Raw genomic sequence first — 24,203 nt, forward strand, 5'->3', positions numbered from 1 at the left:
TCAGGGTTAGCAGCAGCAAAACAATTTTGTGAGTACTAAACACTCAAGAATTTTCAGAACCGAGTTCTACCGGGCCCCGACTTGCTGTGGGGGGAAAATAAGGTCTTTGGGAGAAGTGAGGGGAGATGGCTTAGGTGGAGGACCTTCAGATTCTGCATTGGTCTGTGAAGTGCTGCCAAGCGCTCATAGGCCCAGCGTTTCTGGGTTGAAATTCATCCCGCAGACATCAAAGATATGAAATTTGGGGGTATCCAGTTCTCTAAAACCGCAGTAACGGCGGTCCTAGAAACTCTAGATCCTCTCACAGGTTTTTCCACTATTTGGGCTACAGGTGAGGCACTGGTCGCCATCTTGATATCAAATGCCAGGCAAGCCGCCACTGGCGTCGCTCGGTAACCAAGGAGACACCCGTGCCCCTCCCGCTTTCCAGCCCGTAGAGGCTGTAAACTACGATTCCCATCAGCTGATGATCGCGAATTGAAGGCTGGATGACTGGATTTGGCTCGCCGGCGCCGCGACCCCCGCCGCAGTGCACCGCGGGAGTTGCAGTTCGCAGCGTGGCCGCGCCTTTCACTGCGGGAAGCTCCAGAACTACAACTCCAGGGAGCCCGCGGGCTCACGCAGGCGCACGAACCAGCCGAGCCTCCCCGCCCCCTGGCGGGTGCCTGAGAGGTGAGAGAGGGCGGGGGGAAGGAAGAGGAGGCGGGATCTGGGCGCTGCGTTGGCTGCGGTCTGGCATCAAGGGGGCGGCCCTGGCGGAGTGCAGACCCAGGGGCCCTCGGAGATTATGGACCCGGCCGAGGCGGTGCTGCAGGAAAAAGCGCTCAAGTTTATGGTGAGGAGAAGGTGCAGGCCGGGGAGCGGTGGAGGCTGTGGCGTTGGCGCCGTCGCTGAGGCTCGGGCCTGGGCCGCCCGTCCGCCAGAGGAGGGGGCACAGGGGTTCTGGGCCGAGGCCAGCGGCGGGGGCTGCTGAAGGGACGGGACGGGAGCTCCTGGGAGGCGGGAGGGGGTGCGCAGAGGACCCGGGGGTGGGGGCAGCAGCTCCGCCATCTTGGGGATGAGGGACCCGTGACAGCGGGAGCTTATTCAGGGAGGGGGCTCTGGGCGGCGCGTGGGGCCCTGGAGGGAAAGGGGCGTGGGGACAGTTACTGAAGAGCGGAGGGAGCCCGGAGGAGAGACGCGCTTTGGCCGCTGGCAGGGCCTTCCCAGTGTCAGGGTGACGGGTAAGGCCGGGAGCAGAGGCGCATTCAGAGTGAGGAAGGGGAGCACGGGAGAGTGGGAGGAAAGATGGTAGAGGGAGGGGCACCGGCAGGGCCGTATGTAGATGGATCTAAGGGTGGAGGAAAGCCAGGGCTGGTGGGAGGATTGTTTTGTAAAAGGAGGGGATTGAGATAGCCCTTGCCTTCAAGATCAAACCCCAGCTTGGCCAAACTCAGGATGACAAACTCTGGAAAGAAAGGCCTTACCTAGGAGAATCAGGACTGGGGGTCGGGACCTAGGGCTGTGGTGACAGCCTCTGGGAAAGGAAGAGGGTGCTGACTAGGAGACAGAATTACAAATGTCAGAAGGAGGTATCCACACACTACTTTGAAAGGAGAGGCTAGATGTTGTAGTTAGGATGAGGTTGGACTGGTCAGGAAAACTGGCTACACGAGATCGGGGACAAAATTAATATCTAAGAGGGTAAAACAAAAGTTAGTGCTAAATTGTAGAGATGGTGAAATGTGGGGGCCAGGGACTGTATCACTTTCTGGGAAAGGAAAGGCCATGGAGATTAGAATCACAAGACCCGCAAGAAGTGATGAGATCAGTGGAGAAATGCAGGAGATAAAAGGGGTGGGTAATGGGAGACGGCAGGATTGGTGGTTCCTTCTAAGTTTTAGGTTGAAGCACAGGATGGGCGTAGATTGAATTTTGTGGGTGTGTTTAAATCCTTTGGAAGCCTACTCTGTTCACTTTGTATCATGCTTTTCTTCTATGCTTATGTTTGACAATTTTGTATAGTCTGATATTTGATGCTTTTAATCTGATGCTTCTTGTATATCCTAGGTGTAAAACCAGACTTTGTGGTTACAGATAAAGAATGATGGGATGCATAGGCTTCCATCTTAACAGGTGGCCTTAGGGACATGGATATTTGCTTTTTCAGAAGTAATTGCAACCCGCCACTCCAAATTTTATTTATTTATTTATTTATTTATTTATTATTTTTTGTTAATCCTCAGGATATGTTTTCCATTGATTTTTTTTTTTTTAGAGAACGTGGAGGGAGGAAGGCAGAGAGGGAGGGGAGGGAGAGACAGAGAGAGAAAGAGAGAGAGAGAAAGAAACATCGATTCATTCCCTCCCGCATGTTCCCCACAGGGACTGGGATCAAACCTGCAACCTAGGTACATGCCCTTGACTAGGAATCGAACTCACAACCCTTCCATACTTGGGCTGATGACGCTCTAACCATTGAGGCACCAGCCGTGTCCCAAAATTTATTTTTGTTTTTTCTTATTTTATGTCTTTGCCTGGAATATCAAAACAAACATAAATAAACATGGACACCAACCTAATTGAATTTAGGCTTTAAAAGGCCCTATTTACAAGAATACATTTCCAGAGACTGGTCAAATTTACTAAAGTTTGGATTCATTTTGTATTAGTGCTTTCAAAAACACCTAACTAAAGTTCGAGTGTATCATTAACAAAATTTCATTTTGAAGAAGAAGGTTCTTGAATTTCTTCCCAAACTTGAAATCTAAAATATTAAGACAAGATTTTGAAGTTTTTTTGGACTTTAGAAGTAAAAGGAAGTTGCCTTATATCTATAGTGAACTTCTAGATTTAAGTTAGAGAAGTGGCAGCTGCTTATTTTTGTTTTCCTACTTAGAGGTTGACTTAATCCTAATCTTGACATTTGTATCAGATTTATGGAATGGTATGATTTACAGATCATAAAGCGACATTATGAAATCATCTTTATTCCCCATTAGACCTCAGCCCGGGAAAATTTTCAACTTGATCTCTGCTTTGTACCAATGAGTTATGTTTTGATAATGGTCTCCTGATTGAGTTAAAGTGGACCTGGAAATGGCCATGTAGTAGTTTGCAGCTTTTAGAGCATCACACATTATTAGATGTTGCGTCAGTTACTATGGGGAGAAGCTAATTTTTTTCTCTAATTTTAGTTACTTTCATTTTTGACTGCCTGTTTGAGAGAAGGCCAACTGGAAGAGAGTCACCAAGTATAACCTTAATAACTGAAGCAGAATTTTCCCCCTTTTGCTCCCCTTCACCCTGTTCCTGCCTCCCCCATCCCAGGCCTTCACCTCTTTGTTGTTTGAATCAATGGACTATGCACATATGCATATAAGTTCTTTGGTTAATCTCTTCCCGCCCTCCCTCCTTTCTACTTAGAGTCAATTTTGAGATAGGAAGATATTTTATTTGTATTTGCACCAAGTGACTAGTGCACAGTACATACACATGGAAGGGCTATCCTTTTAATCAAGTTGAAAATTTTGTATAGTATTTGGCTTTGTTTTGGCCCTACTCTTTCCTCAATTGTAAATTATGAATGACAATTTTTCTATGGATGCCCTGGTTTCCTTAGTTTAAGAAAATGTAATTTGTTTAAAATGCCAAAATGAAATGGGCATTTTCTTTTATGAAATTTGCTCATTACCACATTAATGTAGTGCTTCAATTAGGAATTTTACAATAAAATCTTATTAATGATACTGGTAATTCAGAATTGATAATAATTCACACATGGTCTAGACCAGTGGTCGGCAAACTGCAGCCCCTTGAGTGTGGCTCTTCCACAAAATACCACGTGCGGGCGCGCACGTACAGTGCGATTGAAACTTCGTGGCCACACTCAAGGGCCAAAGAGCCGCATGTGGCTCACGAGCCGCAGTTTGCCTACCACTGGTCTAGACTTAAAGTTTACCCTTGGATACTTGTGAAGAATAGTTTAACTTCTAGAAACAAATGATATTAAAACAGTAGTTTACATTAAATAACCTATATACTTCCTTGGTCAACAAAATTATAATTCCGCAGAAAAGATAAATGGGAACTGGAAGAGGACCTTAGAAGAGAAATGAATAATGATTGAGGGAATGCAGACACCATTTTATTTATTGATGAGACACACACACACACACACACACACACGGATTTGTTATTCTACTTAATTATGCATTCATCAATTGCTTCTTATATGTGCCCTGAACCCACAACCTTGGTGAATGGGGATGACATGTAACCAACTGAGCTACCTGGCCAGTTTTACACACACACACACACACACACACACACACACACACACACAATGTATACACACTTTAAATGATTATAAAGTCAGAGTTTATTAACATAGAGTTCATTTTCAAAGTTTAAACGAATCTACAGAAATGAATAAATTGTCAATGTCTGTTTCTAAACTGATGACCATTTTGGTCCAGGCACTGCTGATAATGCGAAACAATGGAATCGCAAACATCAAAAATCATTTCATTCAGTATTTGTGTGCCCCCAATTTGTCGACTGTTGCTGGTTTTGTATTGTAAAATTTTATCTTTTATGTATTCCCATAAAAAAAGTCTAGTGGCAATTTAGGATAAATTTTCTTTGTTCAAAGCTTAGTCTGACTTCAAATTATTTTAAATCAGTTAAACCAGAAAAGAAGTGAAAATTAAGTGAGTTATCAGCTGTTAAAGTGTGTATACATTTATATATATGCTTACAGATATATATAATGGAAAGATACATTGAGGGATGAATTTTAAGTTTAAGAAAATGGACAGGAAAAACAAAACAAACAAAAAAATTAAGAAAATGGACAGGATAAGCTAGTCCCAGAATCTTAGAACTGGGGAAGCATTTGAAGCTTGGATGACATAATAGGTCATATAAAAGAATTTTTAAAAAATATATATTTTTATTGATTTCAGAGAGGAAGGGAGAAAGAGTTAGAAACATTAATGATGAGAGAGAATCATTGATTGGCTGCCTCCTGCACGCCCCCTACTGGGGATTGAGCCCACAACCGGGGCATGTCCCCTTGACTGGAATTGAACCTGGGACCCAGGCTGACACTCTATTCACTGAGCCAAACCAGCTAGGGCTAAAATAATTTTTAATACAATTGATAGATAAGGAAACAGTGTAAAAGGTAACTTGCTGTGTAACAAACCAACTAAAATTTAGTAGCTTAAAGAAACCAAGTTAGCCCTTGCCTTGGACCAAGGACCAAAGGGTTGCAGGTTCGATTCCCAGTCAAGGGTCCCAATCCTTCCCATGTGGGAGGCAACCAGTTGATGTGTCTCTCTTACAGGATGTCTCTCCCTCTCCCTCTCCCTCTCCCCCTTCTCCCCCTTCTCCCCCTTCTCCCCCTTCTCCCCCTTCTCCCCCTTCTCCCCCTTCCTCCCTTTCACTCTCTCTAGAAATCAATATATTTTTAACTTATTTATTCATTTAAAATGTATTTTTATTGATTGCATAGAGAAAGGGAAAAGTAGAGAGAGGTATGTGCTCTGATCAGGAATTGAACCATGACCTCCTGGTTCATAGGTCTATGCTCAACCACTGAGCCACACAGGATGGGCCAGTAATGTTCTTTAAAACAAAAGGATCCAATCCAGAATGATGCATTGAATTGAGTTGTCATATCTCTTTACTCTCCTTCAATCTAGAACAGTTCCTTAATCTTTCTTTGACTTTCATGACTATGGCACTTTTGAAGATTATAGGCTGGTTATTTTGTAGAGTGGGTCCTCAATTTTGATTTATCTGATAATGTTTCCTCATGGTTAGATTCAGATTATGTGTTTTTGATAGAAATACCACAGAGGTGATGCTGTGTTTTACTTATTGCCTCCTATCAGGTGACAGTTTCTTTAAAATTAATGTTTTTCTCCTTGTAGTATTTTATGGGAAGGTACTTTGAAACCATGTAACTTTCTTTTCATCAGATTTTCAGTTATAACAGTGAACTTTTGAACTCCTGTTTTTTATTTGATGGGTAATAATCCAATACTGTAATTATTTATTTTGATGATTAAATTGTTTCCTCTTTGGCTAATGAGAGTACTTTCAAGCTGCTCCCTTTGTTGTTTTGATGTATTCTTATCATTCTTTGAGCATTTTCTTCTTTTCTGGTAAAAGAAGATATTCATCTTGTACCTTTTTGCCCTGGTTCTAGAATCAGTAATTTCTCCAAGGAGCCCTGGTTTCTTTTAGTAGAAAATGGTATTTAGAAGTCAAGATCTGGATGTCAGGTGTGCTCATTGCTATTGGGCTGTCATTGCTCCCTGGACCTCTCACTGGACAGGGGTAGGAAATATATGTGCATGTAAACACATACACACACATATATACACACATGTACATTTATGTCACCCTTTTAATATTATCTAAATATTTATTTAAAACCATGAATTCACACTAATATCTCCAATTCTAGTAAAACCACAGGGTTCATTCAATAATTGCAACTTCTTTTTCTTTCTTTCTTTTTTTTAAGTCTTCATTATTGAGAGTATTACAGATATCCCCCTTCTTCGCCCCCATTGCCTCACTCCAGGCTTTCACCACCGTATTGTCTGTATCCATAGGTAATGCATATCTCTATATATAAAAGGCTAAGTGTCCATCCATCTGACCGGTAGCTATGATGCACACTGACCACCAGGGGGCAGACGCTCAACACAGGAGCTGCCATGACACGCACTGGCCATTTAAAAATAAATGGCACTATGGACCTGGCACCAACAAACCAACACTTGGCTTCCCCCAAGTGGGACACAGGCCCCGCCACCACCCTGGAGCAACACCCCACCAAATCATAGCCAACGCTGTCAAGACCCCATGGCGCAAAGTGCGGCCCACAGCCAAGCCTAGCCTGGAAACGGTTGCTGTGGGCGCTGGGTAATGATGTCACGTAGCAACGCCCAGCTTCCTCTCCCTAGCGACTAGCCTCCTTGGAGTTTCTTCAGCACAGGAACCAGACTTGCTTTATGGCCAGGTGCAAACATTTTACAATATAACCAAATGTTTGTGAAGCGTTTTCACATGCCTCATCTCATTTGATCCTCACAGAAGTCCTGGAGTAGGTAGATAGGAGATTCAGTAGAATCCTATTTTCTTTTCATTAGCTGGAAAACAGATTTAGAAAGTTTAGAAACTTGACCTGACTGAAAAGAAGTAAGAAATGGTGGAACTTGAACATGACTTCAGGTTTTCTCACTGCGCAGAATATAGTCAAACACTGAAAATACAGTTAAATATTTTACCCTTTGTTCTCCCTGTGTGATCTACAGTAATAATCTGCTTCGTGTTCATATTTACTGCTGTGTTGCTGACAATTACCTGAAAGAGAAGTTGGGGTGCTTCACTGGGCTGGAAAAAGTTTAGCTAAATCAGCCCTAGCTGGTTTGGCTAAGTGGATAGAGCATCAGCCTGCGGACTGAACGGTCCCGGGTTTGATTCCGGTCAAGGGCACATGCCTGGGTTGTGAGCTCGATCCCCAGTGGGGGGCATGCAAGAGGCAGCCGATCAATTATTCTCTCTCATCATTGATGTTTCCATCTCTCTCTCCTTTCCTCTCTGAAATAAATAAAAATGTTTTAAAAAAAAGTTTAGCTAAATCAGAAAGCAGGTCTAATTAAGAAAGTTTATCTATACATATAAAGCTCTTGCCGGCACCAATCTCATGTATGTGTTTCGATCTGTCATTGTTGATCGTGACTTTGGTTGACACTTCTATTATAGAGAAAGGGGGAAAGCGACATTAAAATATTTCTTCTAGTTAATTTCCTTTCAATGTGCATGAATCCGTGCACTGGGACACCAGTATGCATATAAGATCTTCGGTTAATCTCTTCCTACCCAACCCCCTTCCCTCTGAGAGTCATCATGTTCCATGTTTCCATGCCTCTGATTCTATTTTATTCATCAGTTAATTTTGTTCTTTAGATTTCTTGTTCGTTTATTTTGATATTTAGATTCAAGACTCAATTATTGATAGATATGTATTTATTGCTATTTTATTGTTCATATTTTTTATCTTTTTCTTTTTAAAAAAATATATTTTTATTGATTTATGAGAGGAAGAGAGAGGGAGAAAGAGATAGAAACATCAACAATGAGAGAGAATCATTGATTGGTTGCCTCCTGCACACCCCACACTGGAGATAGAACCCACAACCTGGTTCTCTGATCAGGAATCGACCAGGTCAGCGCTTAACCACTGAGCTACGCTGGCTGGGCTTCTTTGTCTTCTTCCTAAAGCAGCGGTTCTCAACCTGTGGGTCGCGACCCCTTTGGGGGTCAAACGACCCTTTCACAGGGGTCGCCTAAGACCATCCTGCATATCAGATATTTACATAACGATTCATAACAGTAGCAAAATTACAGTTATGAAGTAGCAACGAAAATAATCTTATGGTTGGGTCACAACACGAGGAACTGTATTTAAAGGGCCAGAAGGTTGAGAACCACTGTCCTAAAGAATACCCTTCACCATTTAATGTAATACTGGTTTGGTGGTGATGAACTCCTTTAGCTTTTTCTTGTCTGTGAAGCTCTTTATCTGACCTTCAATTCTAAATTATAGCTTTGCTGGGTAATCTTGGTTGTAGGTCGTTGCTATTCATCACTTTGAATATTTCTTGCCACTCCCTTCTGGCCTGCAAAGTTTCTGTTGAGAAATCAGCTGACAGTCATATGGACGCTCCCTTGTAGGTAACTAACTGTTTTTCTCTTGCTGCTTTTAAGATTCTCTTTTTGTCTTTAACCCTTGGCATTTTAATTATGTGTCTTGGTGTGGCCTCTTTGCCTTCCTCTTGTTTGGGACTCTGAGCTTTCTGGATTTGTAAGTCTGTTTTACTAGGTAGGGGAAGTTTTCTGTCATTATTTCTTTAAATAGGTTTTCAATATCTTGCTCTCTCTCATCTCTTTCTAGCACCCCCATAATGCAAATGTTGGTACTGTTGAAGTAGTTCCAGAGGCTCCTTACACTATCTTCAAATTTTGGGATTCTTTTTTTCTTTTTGTTCTTCTGATTGGGTGTTATTTGCTTCCTCATATTCCAAATCGTTGATCTGATTCTTGGAATCTTCTACTCTACTGTTGAATTATTCTTATTTCAATTAGTGTATGCTTAATTTCTGACTGGTCTTTTTTCATGTCTTTGAAATTCTCCCCAAGATCCTTGAAAGTCTCATTAAGTCCCTTGAAACTCTCATTAAGTCTCCTTGAGCAACCTTATAACGATTGTTTTGAACTCTGTATCTAGTAGTTTGCTTGCTTCCATTTCTCTCATTTGTGACATGTTTCTTTGCTCTGCATTTTGGCTGCTTCCCTGTGTTTGTTTCTATGTTTAGGAAGAGCTGCTATGTCTCCTGAAATTGATAGAGTGGCCTTGTGTAGTAGGTGTCCTGTAGGACCCAGTGGCTCAGACTCCTCAGTCACCTGAGCTGGACACTCTAGGTGCACCCCTGTGTAGGCTGTGTACACAGTCTTGTTGTAGTTGAGCCTTGATTGCTGTTGGTGTCACTGGGAGGAATTGACCTCCAGGCTGTGAGGACCAGCTGCAACTACAATGGAAGAGCTGCTGTGTAAGAGACCCCCCCCTATGGAGCAGGAATTACCTCAGAGGGGCTTTGGTACTTACTGAGTCAGCCCCTTGAATGTGTCACTTGTGGATGAGTAGAGTTATAATCTGGTATGGTCTGAAGCTGTCCACAAGGTGCACTGGCTCTGGGGCCTCCTGGGAGGTGCAAAGTCAGCCACTGCCTGGGGCCATCCAGCAGGAGCTACAAAGAGGTCTGCAGATGGGTGCTACTTGTATTGTGCTTGTAAGTGGCCAGGCAAGGCCAAGCTGTGATGCAAGGCAGGCTGGTGCTAGTGCCTGGTCTTGGGCCTTTTATTGATAGGTTTGGGGCACACCGACGACAGCTGCTGCTTTTTGAGCGATTTTAGCAAAGTCTGAAGCCTAAGCCAGGACATGCCATTCATATGGAAAAGTTGCTGCAAACAGCTTGGGTGGGGCTGCAAATTGGATGGGGCAGGTCTCAGGGAATCTCCAAGGTAGAGTGAACAGTATGAGCCAGGCTGATGGAGATTCAGATATGGCTGCCAGTCAGCTCTGCAAAGGGGGAGGTCTCAGCATAGGAACAGTGACCACTGCTTTCGCCCCTATCTGGGAGAAAGCTGCCCCCAAGTTCTTGCCCTGATGCCAGACAATTCAGTTCCTCCCCAAATTTCCCTGGTTCTTTTTAGGCTGCTGCCCTGGCACTGGAGCCTGGCCTGAGGGATCAGGTCCAAGTAAGTTCATGTGCTGGCCCTTTAAGAGTGACTGCCTGAGTCTCCAGCAGTCAGTCTCCCTGTCACTCAGCCACAATCCCTGCTGGTTTTATAGCCCAAAGTTACAGAGACTTCTTTTCCCAGCTCTGGAACCCTGAGCTGGGGGTCTGGTGTGTGGCTGGGACCCTTTGCTCCTCACAGGGGGTCTCTGCAGCTGAGGTATCTCTCCTGATTAAAAAAACACCTGCCTGTTCCATGCCTCCGGCACTCCTACCAGTCTTAATGTACTTTCTCCTTTACTTCTCTAGTTGTAGGACTTCCATTCAGCCAGCTTTCAGGCGATTCTGAATGATGGTTGTTTGGTATTTTAGTTGTAATTTTGATGTGATTGTGGGTGTTCACCTATGCCGCCATCTTGGTTCTCTCTCTCCTTTTTCTTTTTTTTCTTTTTTTTTTTAATATATTTTTTTAATTGATTTTTTACAGAGAGGAAGGGAGAGAGATAGAGAGTTAGAAACATCGATGAGAGAGAAACATTGATCAGCTGCCTCCTGCACATCTCCTTCTGGGGATGTGCCCGCAACCCAGGTACATGCCCTTGACCGGAATCGAACCTGGGACCTTTCAGTCCGCAGGCCGACGCTCTGTCCACTGAGCCAAACCGGTTTCGGCTCCTTTTTCTTTTTTAAATCCTCACTCCAGGATATGTTTTTATTGATTTTTATTTTTAGTTTTTTAGAGGGAGTGGAAGGAGGAGAGAGAGAAAAACTTCAATCGGTTGTGTTCGCACCCGGACTGTGGATCAAACTCTCAACCTAAATATGTGCCCTGATCAGGAATTGAACCTGCAACCTTTTGGTGTATAGGAGGATGCGCCAACCAACTGAGCCAATTAGCCAGGGCATTGTAACTCCTTTTTCTGACCATAAGTTGGCTCTCATTATCCTCAACATGTTTTCTTAATCAATCCCCCTGCATGTGACCAATCTCTCCTGTTGCTGCTGTTTCTGACACCCACCATGTGGATGCCTTTGTCACCTTACTCAGCCTCCAAAATCCCATATCATGCTGCTGCCCTATTTGAACATCCTTCTCACTTCAGGCTCTGATACCCTGCACTGAGTTGCTTTCCTCACTCCATTTGGATTCCAGCATCCTGTGCAGGGCTACCAAGGCTGCCATATTCCTGTATGGACATCCTCTTTATTCTCCTAGGGGAGGGCTCTGACATCCTCAGTAGATCACTGCTGATTCTACTACTCCATCTCTTTTAGACACCTGTTTTGTTTAGCCTTAACTAAACTGAATGCAGGTTTTTCTTCTTGCGAAACTGATACTCTGTACTTACGAAACAACTCTCCAGTTTCCCCTCTCTCCCTAGACCAGTGGTCAGCAAACCGCAGCTTGTGAGCCACATGCGGCTCTTTGGCCCCTTGAGTGTGGCTCTTCCACAAAATACCACGTGCGGGTACGCACGTACAGTGCGATTGAAACTTCATGGCCCATGAGCAGAAGTCGGTATTTTGTGAAAGAGCCACACTCAGGGGGCTAAAGAGCTGCATGTGGCTCGCGAGCCGCAGTTTGCCGAGCCGCAGTTTGCTGACCACTGCCCTAGACCAACATTCAATCTACTTTGTTTCTGTGAATCTGAGTACTCTAGATAGCCTATATAATAAAAGGCTAATATGCAAATTGACCAAACAGCAGAACAACCGGTCGCTATGTTGTGCACTGACCACCAGGGGCAGATGCTCAATGCAGGAGCTGCCCCCTGGTGGTCAGTGCGCTCCCATAGGGGGAGCACTGCTCAGCCACCTAAGCTGTCAGTCGGAAATCCCCTGAGGGCTTCTGGACTGCAAGAGGGCACAGACCAAGCTGAGGGACTCCCTCCCCGAGTGCACGAATTTTGTGCACTGGGCCTCTAGTCTTATATAAATAGAGATAGAATGAATAAGGTTTGCCTGAAATAGGAGAGGAGAAATGAAGAAAAAGAGAAAAGAGAAGACTAGAATATGGCTGTTGTCAGGCATGTGGCCATTCAGTGAAAGGGAAGGTTGCAATAGTAGTACATATGGGAAAATGAGTATTTGGTGAGTAAAGGTGTTGGGATAGTTCCTAACTTTAATAAGAAGACTAAATTTTAAATAAAAGGAAAAAGAAAAAACGGAGTGATGGTGATTCATTTTATACCATCCCATACTTTTCTTATATATAAAAGTATCCATAATAAGAGGTTAAAAAATTTATTCACATAGAGAGTATGCTAAACTGAAGTTCTCTGACCAGCTCTACTCAAATGCCTATGTGATAGAAAGTTCAGGATTCATCTAAACATTACATTTGGTTTTTGAGTAATTTCATAATCACTGTCTATTGTACTAGGGACACTGTTTTATCAAGATCAGGGGGCACAAACCTACAGAGCCTTTACATGTTAACTGGGTAGGCCAGTGATGGCTAACCTATGACACGTGTGTCAGAGGTGACACGCGAACTCATTTTTTTGGGTTGATTTTTCTTTGTTAAATGGCATTTAAATATATAAAATAAATATCAAAAATATAAGTCTTTGTTTTACTATGGTTGCAAATATCAAAAAATTTCTATATGTGACACAGCACCAGAGTTAAGTTAGGGTTTTTCAAAATGCTGACACGCTGAGCTCAAAAGGTTCGCCATCACTGGGGTAGGCCAAGTGCTTGGATGTGTCTAGGAGCTGAGAGGAAAATTAGCCAGGCAAATGGAACAGTGTCTACTGGCAACCCAACCAGATTTGTACAACCATGGAAGTTTAGCAAGGGCAGGATATACTTTTAGAGGGAGATAGTGATTAGAAGTCTGTGTGCAGACATTCTGGGGAGATCCAGATAGGCAGACAGCACCACTGAATACTAAAAACTGGTGGCAAAGCTCATGTTTCAAATTTGTGCTCATAACTGGAACTTGAATACCCAGCAAGGAACTAAAGAATTCATTCATTCAATTAATTCATTCACCTAACCTAGTGGTCGGCCACATGTGGCTCGTTGGCCCCTTGAGTGTGGCCACGAAGTTTCAATCGCACTGTACGTGCGCGCCCGCACGTGGTATTTTGTGGAAGAGCCACACTCAAGGGGCCGCAGTTTGCTGACCACTGATCTAACCTATACTTATTAGTGCCCACTGCAGTAGTCCTATACTTTACTATCCATAAGAATTATTGGAGAGTATGTTAATACATACTGCAGATTTGCAACTCTTCCTCCACTAAATTTGGTAGGCTTCAAGAATCTGCATGTTTAACAAACATCTCAGTGTTTCTGATGCAGATATTTCTCTGATCACACTTTGACAAAATGTCTAGTCCACTGTGTCCTGGCCAGTGTACCAACACAGAGGGAGTGGGGGAAACATTGTGGCTAGAACCTTGTACATGGGGAACATAGTAAAAAGGAGTTGAGTTAACTGGAATCAGAAGTGAAGGCAGGTGCTAATAATTTTGCAATATATACTTATTAAATCAACATGTTGTACACCTTCAACTTGCAAAATGTCAATTATATCTCAATAATGCTGAAAAAGAGTGAAGGCAGAGTGACAAACCTTATGCCAGAGGCTTGGGATCTCTTCAAATTCCAGTTGATTTGTAATAATTTGGTTTCTTTTTTTTTTTTAAATATATTTTATTGATTTTTTTACAGAGAGGAAGGGAGAGAGATAGAGAGTTAGAAACATCGATGAGAGAGAAACATCGATCAGCTGCCTCCTGCACATCTCCTACTGGGGATGTGCCCGCAACCCAGGTACATGCCCTTGACTGGAATCGAACCTGGGACCCTTCAGTCCGCAGGCCGACGCTCTATCCACTGAGCCAAACCGGTTTCGGCTAATTTGGTTTCTAAAAAGAATTTACTTCTGGGGGCCAAGTGTTTGCAACTAGAGAAATTGGTGAACTATCGGGGAGGGCAGAAAAATAAGCAAGATATGCCATTTATAAGAGGTATATTTAGTAGAAGAAAAATAGCAACATCCCCAAATATGACCACTCTAGGTATTCTATAATTATATCACATTACAACTGGTAGTCCTTCCTGGTCCTATGAAAATGTTGTGGATAGTTCTAACATTTTATTTTATTTTTTTTTAAAATATATTTTATTGATTTTTTTACAGAGAGGAAGGGAGAGGGATAGAGAGTTAGAAACATCGATGAGAGAGAAACATCGATCAGCTGCCTCCTGCATGCCTCCGTAACCAAGGTACATGCCCTTGACCGGAATCGAACCTGGGACCTTTCAGTCTGCAGGCCGGCGCTCCATCCACTCAGCCAAACCGGTTAGGGCAGTTCTAACATTTTATTGTTAATACTAGAGGCTCGGTGCATGACATTCGTGCACTGGGGGTGGGGGGGTGGGGTGTCCCTCAGCCCAGTCTGCGCCCTCTCACAGTCGGGACGCCTCAGGGTATGTCCGACTGCTGCGGAGGTGGGAGAGGGTCTGGCTGAGCGGTGCTGACCACCAGAGGGCAGCTCCTGCGTTGAGTGTCTGCCCCCTGGTGGTCAGTGCGTGTCATAGCGACCAGTCGTTCTGCCGTTGGTCAATTTGCATTTTAGCCTTTTATTATATAGGATTCTATGACCCTGTCACAGATGTAAAAGTAAATGACAACAGATTACCTCAGCAGTTGTTTTCTAGATCTCTAAGTAGAAATAATGTCAAGAAATAAAGGAAGAAGTTCTAGGAATCATGGAAGTGTTGCTTAAAGCAACAGGCATAACTGAATGGTAGGGAAAGTTATGATGAAAGATTAGTCTCTTCTACAATTACATGACTGGAATTGTTCTTTTGAGCAAGGATCTCATGCTGACCTCAAAGGAGAGACATATAGCCCTAGGCTCTCTCTGACCTCAAGTCTTTTTATCTTTCTCCCTTTGATCAGCCACAGCATCTTCAAAATAGAGGGAGATGTAATTTGATGTAATTAAAAGGTAAATGTAAAGGTGCTTTCTTTCTTTTTTTTTATTGATTTCAGAGAGGAAGGGAGAGGGAGAGAGAGAGAGAGAGAAACATCAATGATGAGAGAGCATCATTGATCCGCTGCCTCCTGCACGGCCCCCACTGGGGCTTGAGCCCACAACCCAGGCATGTGCCCTTGACCAGAATCGAACCTGGGACCCTTAAGTCTGCAGGCCGATGCTTTATCCACTGAGCCAAACCAGCTAGGGCTGAAGGTGTTTTCTAGGCCATAAACATGTGGTGGTGAGTTTTGTATAACAAAACTCTAAAAAAATAATTCATCCAGACTCCTAAGGTTTATTGAATAGGCATTCCACCTCTATTTCATTTTGCCATTTAAACATATATTGATTCATGCCTGCCATATGCAAGGTTTTGGTCTTAGTTTTGTTTTTTTAATTAATATCCAGTAAAATTAACTTTTTTTAGTGTATAGGTCTAAAACAGTGGTCGGCAAACTCATTAGTCAACAGAGCCAAATATCAACAGTACAACGATTGAAATTTCTTTTGAGAGCCAAATTTTTTAAACTTAAACTATGTAGGTAGGTACATTGTTATTAACTTAATTAGGGTAGTCCTAAGGCTTAGGAAGAGCCACACTCAAGGGGCCAAAGAGCCGCATGTGGCTCGTGAGCTGCAGTTTGCCGACCACGGGTCTAGAATATTAACATATGTACAGGGGTGGCCAAAGTAGGTTGTTTGTGTGGAAAATGACATGCAGGTTATGATGATTACAATAGCTTTATTAACTCAAAAGAATGGCACAATGCATCTGTAAACCTGCTTTTGCCCAGTCGGCGGTTAGTTGGTTGAGTGTCGCTCCATATACCAAAAAAGATTTCCTGGGGTGGGGGTGGGGGAGGGGGTTGATTCCTCATTGGGTCACATACTTAGGTTTCGGGTTTGACCCTTGGTCAGTGGGGGGCGAGTAAGGGGGGCAGCTGATCGAATTTTCTCTCTTCCCTTCTTCCTCTCTCTCTAAAAAAAAAATCAGTGAAATATACTTGGGTGAGGATTTAAAAAAACCACACCTACTTTTGCCCACCCCTGTATACTAGGTGTACTGGTTAATAATGCAGATTTTTTCAATAGATGGAGTTATACATATGTTGATATATATGCGATTTGATATATATGCTATTTTGTTGTATTGCTCCTTCAGATTACCACTTGTTCCGATCGATGGCACACGCACTTTCTGAGCAGCACTTCAAAACGTACGAAGTGGAAAATTGGGTCTCTGGATGGTCTGCCTCAAAACAAAAGTTCTATTGGGATGGTATCCACAAATTACTTGAAAGATGGGGGAAATGTGTAGCTAGTGATGGACATTACTTTGAATAAAGCACTTTTGATGTTTCTCTTGAAATTATCGTGGTTTCTTTGATTACAAAATCCGAATTTTTACGGTTAGTAATGCGGATTAATTGTTAACTGGTTAATAATGTGGATTAATTATTAACCGGTTAATAATACAGATTATTAACTGGTTAATAATGTGGGTTTGGTAATCCAAAGAAAACACTATAATTTCAAGAGAAACATCAAAAGTGCTTTATTCAGCCCTAACGGGTTTGGCTCAGTGGATAGAGCGTCAGCCTGCGGACTGAAGGGTCCCAGGTTCGATTCCAGTCAAGGGCATGTACCTTGGTTGAGGGCACATCCCCAGTAGGGGGTATGCAGGAGACAGCTGATTGATGTTTCTCTATCATCGATCTTTCTAACTCTCTATCCCTCTCCCTTCCTCTCTGTAAAAAATCAATAAAAATATTTTTAAAAAGTGCTTTATTCAAAGTAATGTCCATCGCTAGCTACACATTTCCCCCATCTTTCAGGTAATTTGTGGATACCGTCCCAATAGAACTTTTCTTGTTTTGAGGCAGACCATTCAGAGACCCAATTTTACACTTCTTCGTACGTTTTAAAGTGCTGCTCAGAAAGTGCGTGTGCCATCGATCGGAACAAGTGGTAATCTGAAGGAGCAATACAACAAAATAGCATATATATCAAATCGCATATATATATCAACATATGTGTAACTCCATCTATTGAAAAAAATCTGCATCATTAACCGGTACACCTACTATATAGATTCATGTAACCACTGCCTCAGTCAGGATATAGAACAGTTTCATCACTCCCTCCCTGCTTCCCCCACCCCCACTTCCCTAAACTCCCTTGTACTATCCTCCCATCCCTAATTCCTAAGAACTGTGATCTATTCACCCTCCCTTTAGTTTTATCTTTTTGAGAATGTCATATAAATGGAATCATACAATATATAATCTTTTGCTACTGACTGATTTGACTCAGCATAATACCTTTTTAAAAAAATATTTTTATTTCAGAGAGAAAGGGGGAGGGAGAAAGAGAAACATCAATGATGAGAGAGAGTTATCTATTAGCTGCCTCCTGCACTCCCTCCATTGGGGACCAAGCCTGCAACCTGTGCATGTGCCCTGACCAGGAATCGAACCGTGACCTCCTGGTTCATAGGTCAATGCTCAACCACTGAGCAACACTGGCCGGGCCAGCATAATACCTTTAAGATAGTTTTTATCCAAGTCGTTGAATGTATCAATAGTCTACTCTTTTTTATTCCTTAGTTGTATTCTGTTGTATGGATTGTATCACATATTGTTTATCCATTTGGGTTGTTTCTAGTTTTTGGTGATTATAAATAGTGCTGCTGTAAATACTTGTGTATAGGTTTTGTATGAACATAAATTTTCATTTCTCTAGGGTAAATACCCAGGAGGGGAATTGCTGGGTCATATGGTAAGTTTATGTTTAACTTTATAAGAAATTGCCAAACTTTTTCAGAGTGGCTGTACCATTTTGCATTCCCACAAGCGGTGTATGAGAGTTTTAGCTGCTTTGCATCTTTGCTAGCACTTGGGATTGTCAGTATTTTTTATTTTAGCCATCCTAATAGGTATAAGGTATTACTTTATTACAGTTTTAATCTGCATTTCCCTAGTGCAGTGGGCGGAAAACTGCTGGTAGGGAGCCACATGCGTCTCTGTGCCCCTTGAGTGTTGCTTCTTCCACAAAATACCAAGTGCGGGCGCGCTTGTACAGTGCGATTGAAACTTCGTGGCCCATGCACAGAAGTCGGTATTTTGTGGAAGAGCCACACTCAAGGGGCCAAAGAGCCACATGTGGCTCACGAGCCGCAGTTTGCCGACCACTGCCCTAGTGCATGCCTCAGTTCTTGATGATTTTATCTGTTGAAATCAAACAAAAAGTAATCATCAGAAGAATGGCCATCAGAATGACATATCTAAAATTTAACATTCTATGAAAGACTTTGTGAATATATTAAAAAAGAGTTTGTACTAATGAATGTTCGTGGGTTTTCAATGAAGTGTGAGGTACTCTGAAACCTATTTACAAAGTTTCAAGTAAACCCTGTGACATTGAGAATGAAGAGTGACTTAAGAGTATTTTTTTTTTCCTGGTGGCCTTTGCTCTTATGTAGAACACTTGTGGCTTTTAATAAACTGAGAAGATAAGCAAATGGAAAAGAAAAATATCTGGTTATCCTATAATTTTTAAAAATAAAGCAAATTAAGTGAGAAACACTCATGATCATAATGATCATGATCAGCTATTTACTGATTGCCTGTTCCTGGTAGCATAGTTCAGTCGTATGATTTTGAATAACTTGCTTATTCAGAGAAAGAATTTAGATAAGGAAAGGAGGGCATTCTTTGAGTAATATATTTGTTTGGCCCCCTTCTACTTCTCCCTCCTTCATAAATTATCCCAAGCAGCAGTCTGTATTATAAGAAGCAAACCAAATGATTGCTAAATAAATGTTTACTGTTTATTTTCGTTGGTTAGTAGCTTGAGTTAATACGGAAGAGTTGTGTTTGTTTTTTTTACACTTTGACCACGTAATCCTGATCATTGGTATGTTACTTCCTTTTTATGAAGCTGGAATGTAATTTTCTTAGTTTTAATGGCTGTAGAGGTTTATAGTTATTGAATCTTTGTTGTTAGGCATGCCGGTACTTTTTTTGTTATCAAATTTTCAGTTAGAAAATAGCCTCCCAATTATAACTTGTTTTGCTGGGAATTGAGACAATGTCTAGTAATATATTGCTATAGAAATAGACTGTCAAGTGATGACTCAGATTTAGTGTTCAGTGTAATTTAGAAAAGGTGACTTAAGTAGAAGAACATTGGTGCATCTGTTTTTCAAATTGCAATTAATTGTAATGACAGCTTATAAAATCTACATCATTTTCCTTTGGATTCTGTTGAACTTTACAAATTTTATATTATATGAATTAAAAATGGACAGTTTAAAAGTTAGTCAAATGAATTAATCAAAAAGAATCCTGCCTTATCAAATCATGCTTCTAAAGATTTTTCACACCCTCTAGTCATATCCAGGTATGGCATTTTGAAAATAAAAATGATTGCATGAGGTTTTATCAGAGTAGAGAAACTATTTAGGTTTGTCATTTTTTATTATATGGTAGTCATATGGATATAGTCCTTTTAGCCAACACATTCCAACTGCATTAAAAAGTATTTCTTAAGTATTCTTAAATGTGTTTTACCAGTATCTTGTGGAAAAATATAATCTTTTGAAAGCATTCATGTTAAAAAGAATTAGAAATGATGTTTATCTCATTTGGACCTGTTTCTCTTTTAATGTATCACTGAAGTGTAGGTATACTATATAAGAATTCATACTATATGATCAACTGAGACTTTGATTTAAATGTAAGTTGTACATGGAAGCCTGTATAAGATACTATATGTTTTCCCCCCCAAAGAAGCTTCTTTAAATGGTTCTGTTAAGTATAAGAATGTTCTGATGATTATCTTTTTAATTAAAATGAGAAATCTTTGTTTAAAGTGGCATTCTTTTTTTACGGCCTGTTACAGTCTCTGTAACAATCATTTCTTAAGTCTGAACGTTTTATTTCCAGGAATCCATTTATATAAAACTATGTTTAGACTTAATTAAGGAACGGTTCTTACAAAGCTTGTAAATAGCCAGGAAAAAAGGGACCGAAAATAAAACTGACATTCACATTTAGCAAAATGATTGTTACAAGGTATGTAATAAGCTATAAAAATACAATAAATCCCTTTTTATAAGAGTTCATATTTTCTGATCCTTGTTTTCAAGGCTATTTAAGAAAAATACCAAAGCTCTGCAAAGTGACATCTGTTTTGCTGAATAGACTAGTGATAACTTCTTTTGTCTACAAATGACAATACAGGAGTTCTACCTGTTTCCTTAGTGTGTTTTCTTTGAAATACCTTGTAATTATTTAGATTGGAATGTAAATTTCACATTGTGCCATTGTGAAAACAAGACCTGGTTCTCTTTCCACTTACACTGCTTTCTAAAAGTCACAAAGCATTGGTTAAGTTTGCTTAACTGCTCGGAGTCTAATTTTTCTCATCTGGAAAATGGAGTTAATAATCCTCTTCCTACTTTAAAGAGTTTGTGAGGACGAAGTGAAATTATAAATAGTGAAAATATTTTGGAAATTATATAGGGCTGTAAACATCAAAGCTTTTTTTTTTAATCTCTCTGACCTTGCGTGGTAGAACTAGTCGTAATGATAAAACAACAATAGTAAGAGCAGCAAACACATAACTCAGTATGTACCAGGTAGGAGTCTAGGCACTCTGTATATATGAACTCATTTGGTCCTCTCACCTTATTAGGTATATTATTAACTCTGATTTCCAAATGTGGAAACGGAAGCACAGAGAGGTTAAGTTACTTTTGAAGAGGGATATGGATAATATCCATCTTTTTTCAGATCTACAGAAAAATTGTGAGAAAAGCATAATGGTTGGTCATATACTGCTCACCTGGATCGGCCAGATGTTAACATTTTTCCACATTTGATTCTTTTCTCTATAGTTGTACTTTTCTTTCTATATCATTTGAGAGTTGCAGGCATCAAGATATTTCACCTCTGCTTCAGCATGGATTTCCTAAGAACAAAAGCATTGTCTTTTATAACCACAATGCAAGATCCCACTCAGGAAATTTAACAGTGATAATATTTTTATTTAATATGTAGTCCATATTTAAATTTCCCCAATTGTCACAGTAATATCCTTTACAGCTTTTTAAAAAAATGCACAACCCAATTACATGTTATATATATATTTAGATCTCTTTAGTCTCCTTTAATTTACACCAGTATCCTAGTCTTTTTATTTATGAAATTGACATTTTTGAAGAGTCTAGGCTAGTTTTACCGAACATCTCTCATTTGGATTTGTATGATTGTTTCTCCATGATTAAATTCAGGTTAAAAAAATTTGGCAGGAATATATGTTATGGTTTCTTTCTCAGAGCATTATATCAGAAGATATATCATGTCAATTTGTTCCTTTATTGGTGATACTGTTTGATCGTTTTATTAAGGTTGTGTTCACCAGATTTCTCCATTGTAAAGGTATATTTATAATTAATAAGTGTGCAGTGGAGTGAAACTTGGGAACTGTAAATATCTTGTTTCCCAACATTGTTTGTCCCACTAGTTTTTGGCATGTTTTGGTGATGATTCTTCTGTAATAGTTTTAAAATCTGCCCATTTATTTTTAGGCAGTTCTAAATCATTTTTTCTTTCTCCATCGAAATGGTGACTATTTCTGATTTGGGGAAGACATGGTGTAGATTTTATTATTTTTCTTTTCTTTTTGATTTTGAGCTTAGACTAATTAAAATGGCTTTTTTTTTTTACATTCTAATTTACAAGTTATATGCTTTATAATTTTTATCTTTAGTGGAAAATATTGTTAGAGCTGCCTAAAGAATTGAATTTAGGATGTAAGGGTTTGGAGTAGTAAACACTGTGTCAGAAGTCTAGGGTGTGTGTGTGTGGGGGGGGGGGAGTCTGTGTTTACCATTCAGTAAGCCTGGGTAAGGCCTGAAAATGTGCATTCTGACTAGTTGCCAGGTGATGCTGCTGGTTCTGGGACCACAGCTTGAGAACTACTGTGGCTTCTCGAAGTCTTTTAAGGCAATATCTTGCTTATGTTATTTGGGCCCTTTTCTATTTGTTTGCTTTCTCTGGTAGATACGAGTAGTGTGGATATAGTAGAGTGGAATAAGTCGATATTTGTATTAGTTGATTTTGATAAATGTAATAATTTGGGAATTGGCTAAATTACTGAATACGATCTCATTAACCTGGCTAATCCAAAATTGACTGTTGTAATGAAAATAGCTATAGGCTATTTTAAAACTTACGGCATTTATATTTGTTGAATTTTCTTTACTTCACTTAATGAAATGCTGATCCCTTAGTTTTGACCAAATTGGATGTTCACAGTGGTCAGTTTGGGCTTTCACTACTTAAGTGATCTCTGCATACATCCAAGCAACTTGGTTCTGTTCAATCTGTGTAAGTAGTTAAGCAAGTGGCACATTTGTTATGTCATAGAGATATTTTTGCTTCTACAGAATTTGGCCAGTTAGCCCTCCTCCTGCCTTGCTTCCCCCATTAGAAATACTATAAACATCAGAGAGAAAAGGATGACCTTAATATTTGCTTTCCAGACTAAATCACAGCCTTGAAGCAGTTATTTCCTTCTGAATAAAAAGCTCAATTTCACGCCTTGGTTAGTGCTAGTATGGGCAGGTGGATATTTATTTTATGCAGCTAAACTGGTCTGTTTTTGCAAATTACTTGCCAGCCAGCAGAGCTATAATTTAGTTCCCATTAATAAGTTTTGTCAATGTATTTTTAAAAAATATTTATGAGGTAGGAATTAGTCACCAAATTTTGGCCAGAGTAGGAGTTGACTAATTGTTTTTTTCCAAGGCTTGGGGATTGATGAATTTGGATTAACAGCCCCAATTAATTACATAAAGCTGTAGGAAAGAGTGAGATCTTGTTTTTTTAAATATATTTTTTATTTATTTTAGAGATGAAGGGAGAGGGAGAGAGAGAGAAACATCAATGAGAGAGAAGCACTCATTGGCTGCCTCCTGCATGCCCCCTACTGCAGATCAAACCTGCAACCCAGGCATGTGCCCTGACCGGGAATCGGGAATTGAATTATGACCGCTGAGCCACACTAGCCAGGCTGATTCCTTCCTTTTAAAAATGAGCAAACTGCCCAGCCAGTGTGGTTCAGTGGTTGAGCATCAAGCCATGAACCAAGAGGTTCCTGGTTCCTTTCCCAGTCAGGGCATATCCCTGGGTTGCAGGCTTGATCCTCAGTGGGGGGTGTGCAGGAGGCAGCTCATCGATATATCTCTCTCACCAACGTTTCTATCTCTCTATCCCTCTCCCTGCCTCTCTCTCTAGATCAATTAAAAAAAATAATTAAAAAAACAAACAAAACAAAGCAAACTATCTCTTACCTTAGGAGCAGAGAGGAGAAAGAAGTAAGGTCCTCACCCAGAGAGAGTAAGGGTTAAAATTCTTACCACTTTGGACCAGGGTATAACACTCTTGGTAAGAGTGGTAAGGGCTTGTCCCAGTAGCTTGCAAGTCCCTATGGAATATATGGCTAGACATGTTAGATGAGGGCAGGAATAGCAATTTCCCAGTGAGTTTCAGTAGGTTTACAGCAGTAGCACATCTGAATGCATGTTGCCTGACAGCTGACTGCCCCTTAGATGAAGTCAGAGGCTCTCTTTCAAGGGGTATTCTGGATGAGTCATAACTGTTACCAAAAATGCTAGGCTACACATGCACAAATACTCCAGTTCTGTCAGAGTGCCTCATAGAAATCAGGTTTGAGAATTGCATGATTCCTACAGCATTAGTACCTAAATTCACATTATTGTACTGTAATAAAATTGCCTCATGTTGCCTAGGACCTACCAGCTTCAGCTAATGTAGAAGTCAGTGCAAATTTGGGATTTTCCTGAGGTGTCCCCTACCAATACAACAAACTAAGGAAAGGA

General features: G+C 40.9%; 1 protein-coding gene across 9 annotated transcripts in view; it reads left to right on the forward strand.

The window, feature by feature from the left end:
- Window positions 1-680: 680 nt before the first annotated feature.
- BTRC (beta-transducin repeat containing E3 ubiquitin protein ligase) overlaps window positions 681-24,203 on the forward strand; it is a 169,397-nt gene continuing 145,874 nt past the window's right edge. For 4 of the 9 annotated variants that reach the window (XM_006095852.3, XM_014461839.2, XM_023759828.1 and 1 more), the window contains exons 1-2: window positions 699-835; window positions 18,038-18,073. In XM_006095852.3, coding sequence (XP_006095914.1) covers window positions 788-835; window positions 18,038-18,073 — 84 coding nt within the window. In that variant the 5' untranslated portion in view covers window positions 699-787. Of the gene's footprint in view, window positions 836-18,037; window positions 18,074-24,203 lie in introns of all 9 variants that reach the window. The other 5 variants (XM_006095854.3, XM_023759831.1, XM_023759830.1 and 2 more) reach the window with 3 other exon arrangements.

This window comes from Myotis lucifugus, unplaced genomic scaffold (assembly GCF_000147115.1).
Source record: "Myotis lucifugus unplaced genomic scaffold, Myoluc2.0 scaffold_162, whole genome shotgun sequence".
Classification (NCBI taxonomy): domain Eukaryota; kingdom Metazoa; phylum Chordata; class Mammalia; order Chiroptera; family Vespertilionidae; genus Myotis; species Myotis lucifugus.